Here is a 9,905-nt window from a genome sequence, read left to right on the forward strand (position 1 = left end):
GGGGACTTATCGGAATCTGGAAGCCCCCAGATCCTGCCCTCCCCCCCCTTCCCATGTGAATGAGTATGGGGTAGATGGTACCGCTACCCATTCACAAAAAAAGCTGTAGTGTGAAAAAAGTCATTCTTTGACAAGTCCTTTAATAAAAGAATGTCCCCCGAAGTAGATCCAACGTCAATCAAAAAACACTTCTAAACGCAAACGTGTATAAACGCAGTTAAACGAGGTATGCAAACTCAGCTAAACTGACTTTTTTTAACCTACCTTTTCCTGCAGTCAGTTTCCATCGTTCAGAAGAGTTTTCCAAACGCCCCGTGTACATGAGCCCTAAGATTTTTTTTCTCTTGTTTTTTTCTTCCTCCAACTTAAGATATGTTGTTGGTATTTTAATTTGTGACATCTGTCAATTCTCCAAAGTTTTAAGCTGAAGCTTAAATTAAAGTAAGTGGCACATTGCATGTATAAAGTTTACCAAGCAGCCGGCACTATGTGTAAAGAGGCAGTGGGAACAAAGGAATGTTAACATTTAATCACTATCCACATGCATAAAAAGGTGTAAGACACTTTATAAATCTCTTTAAGACTTAACTAACACTCTGTTAAAACTGTCATTCTTTACTTAACACCACTACTTTTATGTGTTGTCTGTTTTTCTTTATCTATTTCTCCAAAGTGTTATAATTATCTACTGTATATAAGGCAAAGTCTGCCGCCAGGATTTTGTCTTAGAGAGCTCAAATGAGTACCGCCCGCGATACTTTTTTTTTTTTTTTTGCACTAGCATAAAAATTTTTCAGGACAAGCTTTCGGGGTGTATCCTTCTCAGAGCTGTTTTATTAGACTTTGCTTCAGCAAATAGTGCAGGATACAAATGGAGGGTACACGGATTTTCTGTGGAACTCCTGTTACTAGTAAACTTTTTACAGTTCAGAATGGGGTGCCTCCATATCTGACTACCTCCTGAAAGTACATATAGTGAAACCAGCATTTACATATAATACTTTGTGGCTACCAATCAGAGTTCAGATTTTGACTCCGTAGTATTAACATCACATTTTTGTATCTTAAGTAGGGGATTAAAATATCCACTGTATGATTTTTAGAAATCTACAGCTGACAATTGTTAATTTCTTTTAGTTTTATAGTGTCTTCATGCCTTCAGTTGCCATTCACATACAGTATATAGGAATGTTAATCTTCACTCCTGCATGTGGCCACCTGCCTGGGAACCATAATATTTACATCAACATAAATACTTTTAGATATCAATATCAATAAGATAACCTTATGGGTCTGTGCTGTTTTTCCATTTTTCTGAGCAATAAACACACGACATTCCCAACTCTTCCCCATTCTAAAAATGTATTTTGTATCATCACCAATGCCCCTTTTTATAAAGCTTCCTTTGTTTTTGATAGGAAAAATCTCTCCTGCAGGAAAGCAGATGTTCATAGAATGCTAGTTTAAAGCGGTTGTAAAGTCAGTTTTTTTTATTAAAATAAAAAAGTGTATACTCTTTTCTGTTCAATGGTGTTGCACAGAGCAGATCTTACCTCCTCTTCTGGAGTCTCCTACCTCCTTATCTTGAGTCCTCAGTGCTTTCCGCTCCTCCTTTACTGTGTGTGCCTCCATAACAACCCGTATGCTATGGGGGCACACTCCAAAGCCAGGCTGTCACGGGATTTGGCTGACAGCAGCAGGAGACATTGGCTTCCACTGCTCTTAGTGAAGCCTGTGAGCAGGAAAGAAGGGAGAGCTGCAGCCGGGCACAGCACTGGATTCACAGAGGACTTGTGTAAGAATGCACTAAGGTAAAAAAAAAAAAAAGTTTGGTTTTAGAACTACTGTAATGCTCAACTTTGTTGGAAGAAAGAAATGTTTTGCTTGGTGTTCCACATTAAAGTTGACCACATGTTGACTTAAGTCCACTACTCTCTGCTGCTACCCCCTTACAAAAAATGTCAGAGGATGGAAATACCTGTCACTTGATGCATATCCCTCCAGATGTGCCCAGACAATTGGATTAATTTCCCCTTCTTTGTGTGAGGCACTGATAGGCTACTCAGGCAGATGTGATCTGTCAGTGCCACTGCGTCACACAGAGGCCCCACAGAAGAATTAAAATGAGCTGATGGGAAAGTCCGGATGGCATGTTAGTGATCTAATGCTGGTAAACACTATAGGTTTTTTGTTTTTTTATGTTCAACCCAAAAGGTTCAATGGAAAAAAATCAAAAAACTTAGATCACCGTACTATATATATTACAGATGATAGTGTGGTGATCTCCCCCGCTGAGCTTCTGCATTCTGACATGGGGACTGCCCCCCACCAGAACACACTGATCAGCGCTGGCAGCCATTGGCTGTCAGCTCTGATCAGATGTTGGTTTTCCAGCATGCCTGGTTGTGGGACCAGCTTTTGTCAGACAGGTGTGTAGCTGTTCACACTGGCCAAAAGTTGGCTGGTTCCTGCAGAACCAACTGTTTTCAGACAATGTTCAGCCCGTGTGTACCCAGCCTAGGTGGCTTTTTTTTAATCGGGGCAACAGCTTGGAGCAGTAGCACTAAAGAAAGCATTTGGCTAAAGGTTTTATTGTAACAAATTTTCTGTGCCATTATTTCACTGTTTTTGTTTTTTTTTTTTTTGTTTTTTTTTTGTTTTGCCATTACCTATACTGCAGAATTATATTAGCTGACTTGCTAAGACATGAAAGTTTTTTCATTTACCAGTTTACCTGAATCAGAATGTTTTTAATCCCAGATGGCAGCACTACAAAGCCCATTTTATGGAGACAAGATGAACCTGTACTCTTTGTGTAAGAAGATAGAACAGTGTGACTATCCCCCTTTGCCATCTGATCACTATTCTGAGGAGGTAAGAGGTTTATGCTCGCTATAGGGCCATTTATCACAGAGACCAATCTGATTACATTCCAGAGGTAAATTAGATCTTTAACCTTAATTGTTCACCTTCCAGTGAAATTTTCAATCATTGGACAGGCGATACACAGAGATTAAGCACATTTTTCTACATAAGTTGTACCTGTATATCTGCAGTCTTTTCTTCTCTACATCTGTTTGAAGTCCAGAAATGTAACAGCTTGTCTGAAATTACAGAAAGCAAGAGTTCGGGAGCTCAAGTGAAACTCTGTGGAGCTCAGTAAGGATTGGAGGCAAGGGACACACCACCGTTCACACATCACACAGGACCAGAGCTGAGGCTGTCAATCTGCTGGAGCTTTTTCTCTGGGTTTCAGGAAAACTTGTCAGATGTGATTCATGCTGATAGCAGAGGAACAAGGCAGCAGACAGAAATGACAGTGCTCTGGACAGGGGCAAATACACAATATAGAGGGATATTCTTTGTTCATATTTCATGTCTGAGGTTTACAACCCCATTAACAGTACACTTTTGCGCTCTAGCTTATGGTGATCCTTTTGAGAATAGAATCATGTGTATTAATATTGCTGACTTGTTTTTAAGTGTACAGGCTCCAGGTCTGTTATCCTGACACTGTTGTCACTATATAATGACCTGGAAGACCATGCAGTCCATGAAATAAATATAACAATATGACTTGCTTCTGCTGAATGTGGAATTTGCATTTTTTTTTCCCCACATGACACAAGGTGGTGAAGCCTGTATTAGAATGACAGCCAGCGAACATGCATCTTTAAAAACAAGTCAGCAGTGGCAGCTCCCACAATGCTGTCATTTTAGCTTAACTTTTAAACCCTTCAAAATATTTAAAGATCTTTCTTTTATACTCTTCGGGCCTGATCTGCTACAGCATAAAGGGAGGTGACAAAAGTCTGGGCGTGATTTACTAACATTAGTGCATTTTACCATACCTGATTTCATTCTTTTTAATAAAGCCCTTGCTTTTTTCCTTTACATCATTTTCATTACATAACTGTTGCATTTGCTGAATGTTTAGGGTTTTTTTTGGGTTTTTTTAACCATAATGTCCCTTACATTATAATTATCCAGTATGTATAAATACTGGATTAAAGGGTTAATTCACCTTTTCAGAAGAAAATGAAAAGGGGAACGAATGCCATGCACCCTCTACATAACATCCCCCCCCAATCTCAGGTCCCCGTTGTACCTCTGTGGGTGATGAGCCTTAAGTGAAATCCATGCTCTTCTTTCTGCAGTAGTCCCAGGACAGATCAGAGCAATTTTTTTGTGCTGGCGCTAACCAATTAGCACCTCTCTGATCTGTCACGGAAGGCCTGCAGAAAAAATAGGGAGAAGAGTAGGGATTTCAGATTCTGGACCGCTACATTGGCTGCATGGACACTGACCGCTCATCACCTATGGAGGTGCAGGTTGCTGAGGGTGTATGATGTTTAATTTTTTTTTTAAATGACAAAGCCTAAATTTAGTCAAGTGTTTTTTAAAGAAATCAGGACAATGGACATTACTTACAGTCAATGAGATGTGTTCCTTGTGCTGCTGGCTGCAGATTTAGTGCTGGTTTACATATATGTGGATTGGATGTGGTTTGAACCACATCCAATCCACATGACAAGTGAAATAACATTGCTTCCTATGGTGCCTGCTCACATATGTATGGTGCACTGGTGGTGCGGTTTCATTGTGGTTTGAAAAAGAGTCCTGTGCATTTCTGAGCAGTGCGGTTTGGTTCAGGTGCAGATTACAGGCTATTGACTTTTGTGGGAACCGTTTCTAAACCGCACATGTGTGAACAGGATAAAATCCTGACTTAGTGTTACTAAACCCAGGATCCTGCATTCACTATATCTGGTCTCCCACAGTACACAGAACATAGAAGTCACAAGACTGCTCTAACTGCTGATGAGAACAGGTATTTAGCAGTTTATATTTACTAAAATAATAGGATTTCTATAAGTGTCCAGCAGAGCACATGTTAAAGCTTGTAGGAGGAGTTTTCATTTTCCTCTAGCAGGATGCAGAACCCGTGACTTCTGTCTGGACCGTGCTGATTGGCCCTGTGCTGATCACATTCACACTCCCAAGAAAAAAAAAAAACTCTAGCAATACACACTAAACTGAGCATGTGCAGAGTGACTCCACACAATATGTCCTATCAGGAGATAAGACGGGGGCACTGGAAGAAGGGGAAGATCAATGAAGTCAGGATCAAACAGCCTTTTTACACAATGCAGAGAATTAACCCCTTAGGTTCTACAGTGAGTATAAGAAGCATGCTTTAGTGTATGTACAGACTGATTTTACTGTTGTGGGTTTAGCAACACTTTAATCCTGTCCTGAACCTGATGTAAACCTGACAAACTGCTGAACAACTACTGTATCAATTAGCTGTGAAACCTGAGCTTCAATCTGCACCGCACATGTATGAATCAGCTCTAAATTGCAATCTTCTGTCCTCTAATCCCTGCCCCCCACCCTTGTAATCTTCTGGTGCCACAAGATTAATACAGCTGGAGGACCTGTCATGTTCAATCATCAAGAGTGCTGACTATGCTTGTCCTTTCTGCCTTTCTCCATTCATTGAAGCTGTACTCTAGCTTTCAAGAATGATACCTGATCTATGAATGGAGGACAGGCAGATGAATGAAAGGTTTGCAGTTCAGCGAATTAGTATGGAGTGTGTATTACATAAGGCACAATTTAAGTGATTAAAAAGATGTTACGTTGATGGGGGAAAAAAAAGGAAGCGTTCTTGCATTCATTCACTCATTTCCCTATCTATATGTTGTTTGGACATATATAGAGCTGGGTGAGTCAATAGAGCCCTTTACATTTGCCCACACCTGGAGGATCTCACACTCAAATTAATTTGTCTGCCACAGACATACAGTTTCTCACATATTAGGAGCTGTTTTAGTTAGAAACAAGTTGAGCTATCAGAATGTTTGAACTTTAGAAGGAAACCCACACAGACATGTAAATCCCATGCAGACATAGTGGGAATTTACCCTAGAGCCTTGGTACAACACTGTGATGCCACTTAGCAACCTTGGTATCTTCTGCTTATACTGAAGACGCAAACTATTTTATAAACATCCCCTGTTACTGTGCAGTGCAGACAAAGCTATGGGAGGAAAAAAAAAACATTTCTGAACCATTGACCAATCATTTCTAAACCTGTTGTGTCAGGTTTACATGTTACATTTGTGATTAATTTCTGATTGTTTTCCTATATTTGTTAAGTATGATATGTACCTTTTTAAATATGAGACAAGCATCAAATAAAATTCTTATGCCGTATATTACCAAAACTTACTGTATATACTTTTACTAATCTCTACACTGGCAGATTAATTGTTTTTGGTTATGTTTTCTGTTTGAAGACACATTCATGTTACCTGATGATTGATAGTGGTCTCTCAGTAAGGAGGCCATGCGTGTAGTGCTTGCTCCATTCTTCCCATATACAGTAATACACAATAATAGTATGAATGTCAGGGGCAGCCTTTTGTTCTGCCACTCATACTGTCTCCTCCTTCCCTTTCCCCTCTTCTCACTCTCCCCCTCTCTTGCTTTTCCAGTGTGCACATGAATATTTCACATATCTGCATCCTCATCGCCTATTCTCCTTGACTAATTTTCAGACTGTCCGCATTTGCATTTCACATGGTAGCTTATTAGGAAGGTACAGGGATGCTCCAGGATGGCAGTTGCCATGACGACCTGCTGGAGGATTATAATGAGGGTACCACTCAGCGGAGCGGATGTGCCGATCCTGCCTGCAGGGCTGCGATTCTGCAGCGAAGTGTGAATCCGGAGTCACAGCCCAGGGGCATGAATCAAAAAAAACTATGCCCCACAGAGGATCTCCCAGTTAGAGCGACAGATACATTTTTGTAGCATTTCCAGTTTCTACTTAAAAGCTCCAACCTGAAAAGCATTACCTTAAGTTAACTCCTTCACTGCTGATGCATAAATGATTAAGCTTGCATAGGAAAGGTAGTAATGACCAGAGAAGCATCAGATGACATGTGCTGTCAGAAAATTGCATTTCTAAAACACAAACAAGTCAAACCTGTATTGCCTTTTCTGTACTAAATCATGTCTGTTTTCATTTATTTTAAATGCTTGAATGCTACATTATGCACAAACAAGTTTAGCCAAACATTGGTACAAATGTTGTGGAGATGTTGCCCATAGCAACCATTCATATTTTTTCATGAAAAGAAACCATGATTTGCATTCTTTGTTTTGGAAAACAGCTCCATTATTGCCCAAGTATTTACAAATCGTTCACCTTGTTATAACATATAACTCTGTGTTTGATTATGACTATTATACATTATATGCGAATAGGCAGCTAACCAAATCTTTCTTTGTTTCTCTTCTTAAAGTTACGTATGCTGGTGAACAATTGTATAAATCCAGACCCTGAGAAGAGACCAGATGTTACCTATGTGTATGAGGTTGCAAAGCGAATGCATGCCCTGACCGCCAGCAGCTAGATTACAGTTCGCATCAGGACTCTTCAACGTATCGTCCTCCATTTTCAAAATACTTTTAGGCCTCACATACTGGTGAAGGAGGGCAAAGTTTTAGAACTTCATAGTTGCTTAAAGGATCTTTGGGGTATTTCCGACCCTTTTAGTAACAAGTTCTAGGATGGTATGCAGACTTTATTTTCAAATGTTCAGCTTTGAGAAATTTTAAAATAGGCACCTATTTTTATTTGCACTGCAGGAAGTTGCCCTCATTCTGCAGCCAGGTTTAGGCCATATCAACATCATTTTCACTATAGACTATAAGTGAGCACCTTTAACTCTTACAATGCCTGATACTTCTCTTGTGCTCTTTAGCTATAGTTTAAAAAAGGAAAGACCTACATTATTATCAGCTTCAAATTGTGCCTGTTGATTTAATATTTGCCAGGATATGGTTATAAACAGTGGTGAAAAGGTACAATGTCATTTTCATGTAAATATAGTCAGTCTTTGGCACATCACATGAAATAGGATTGGTGTGTTAATTTGGGGGTTGGTCAATACCACCTTTAACTTAGGTCCTATTGCTACCAGGCTGCTTATTTGCTTTTCATGGTAATGGAAAAAAAAAACATTGTGCCTTTTTAAATTTTTCAACTATAGTGCATGGTAATTCTTTGTTTCGCCTTTGTTCTCAAATATATTTAGTTTTATTTATAAAATAAATTACTTTTTATGATGTATTCCACAATAACAGTAAACTATTATACAAAGTCGGGTTCCTGTGACATGAATTTTGAATTATGTGCAAACAAAATGGTATATGTTGAGCATCTCTTACATGAGACAATCACCCTGCTGACAAGTCCTGCCTCTGCTTCGGTGTACTGGCTACCCATTTCACTTTCAGAACTGTTAACTGTTTATACTGAAATAAAATAACTCATAGGACCAAAACCAACAATTGGCTGGAATATTCTACCAGTGCATTATGTATGTAGTCATTTGTTTGGCCAGTAAAATAGATTCTTTAATAATTATTGGGAGCTCTAGTACATATTGGTTCACACACTTATTTTGCTATGCAATTGTAGTACTGGTACTTTAATAAGACCATGTGCAGTTTGTTCAGATATTTTATTTTTGATAGACTTTAAGCTGGAATACCCAAAGTGGTTAAAATCATATATGCCTTTTTCACACAGTGCCTTTTAAAGTTATATTACTGTTTTGAAATGTCCTTTTAATCATTATTGCTCTAGATGTTGTATAAAAAAAAAAACTATGCCCTTTTCATTGTTACAATACATGCCATTTTAATCAGAGGTAACCAAAGAGGTGTTTATAGTCTGACTAAATCACTGAATTAACAGTTAAAGACAATTTGCTGCTGACACCTGTTGAATATATCATTTTCAACAGTCTATAATTATAGTTATTTTTAAAATCCATATTCTGTATATGTACTATCTCACCTTGCAGTACTCAGTGTTATTGAATACTCCTATAACTTTTTTTTTAATTGGTCTGTGCTGCGTATTGGCTGTCCTCTGCGTTTTATGACCTCAACTTGCTCATATGCTGAGCAGTTTGCATCATGGTACCCTTTGACTAAAATAGTGTAGTCTTCCTTCATCCTCCATGAAAAACAAAACCGTATGTTCCTGTGCAATTAATATTTTCTTTTCTGTGCTAATATTTGCGGGGGGCACACCATTCAGCTTTGCTTTCATGTCAAATTCTGTGGAAAATTGTAAACCTACAACTGCTGTATTTAAATATGTTCAGTCTTGGTTCCAAATTCAAACTGCTAGTTCTTCATACTTTAACATTAAACACCCTTGTATAATTAAGACGGTGTATTCTAAGACTTTTTTCCATTTTGTTTTACCCACCCCCTGTGTTTACTATGTTCTTGTGAAGGAATTTCTCTAACACCTTTAACCATTTCACTTCTAGGGAGTCTGTAGCATTTCTGAGTCCCAGACTGACAATGCAGTGATGGATATTCGTATGTACATATAGTAATAATGTCACTGTTCACCTTACATATTTATTTGAACTAAATTGTTATTGCATTCAATTCTTGCTTTGTACAATGAATATCCAGCTATTATAACTGTGCAGAGTACAGTCTTATGTTTGGCCTTTTAATTGAATCATACTGTAAACATTTTCTAACCTGTATCCAGTAAAATGCAGCAAGTGTTACATAGCCTGCTGTACTATTTTGCATTATATAAATAAACTATGAATTTCCTAGGTAAATATCATGTGGTTGTACAAGTTTGTGACTGAAACAGGAAAATATATTTGATACATTTTCTAGGACTATACTAGACATTCCAATCCCCAATATGGTATATGTGCAATGGTAAATGGTACAGAGTAGATGCATAACTCAATAAACCTACCTACGCATGTTTTTATGTGTAATTAGCAGCTACTAAGAATATTTGGCTAATTATTCAGTTTTGTTACTCCAGCTAACTTTGCAAAGTTATT

At 38.4% G+C, this 9,905-nt stretch overlaps 1 protein-coding gene across 2 annotated transcripts in view; it reads left to right on the top strand.

The window, feature by feature from the left end:
- NEK7 (NIMA related kinase 7) overlaps positions 1-9,668 on the top strand; it is a 205,569-nt gene extending 195,901 nt beyond the window's left edge. For both annotated transcript variants that reach the window (XM_089688678.1, XM_089688679.1), the window contains 2 exons: positions 2,761-2,874; positions 7,314-9,668. In XM_089688678.1, coding sequence (XP_089544804.1) covers positions 2,761-2,874; positions 7,314-7,424 — 225 coding nt within the window. In that variant the 3' untranslated portion in view covers positions 7,425-9,668. The remainder of the gene's footprint in view (positions 1-2,760; positions 2,875-7,313) is intronic.
- The last annotated feature ends 237 nt before the right edge of the window (positions 9,669-9,905 follow it).

This window comes from Staurois parvus, unplaced genomic scaffold (genome assembly GCF_062004578.1).
Source record: "Staurois parvus isolate SC_StPar_1 unplaced genomic scaffold, SC_StPar_1.0 ptg000450l, whole genome shotgun sequence".
NCBI classification, from domain to species: domain Eukaryota; kingdom Metazoa; phylum Chordata; class Amphibia; order Anura; family Ranidae; genus Staurois; species Staurois parvus.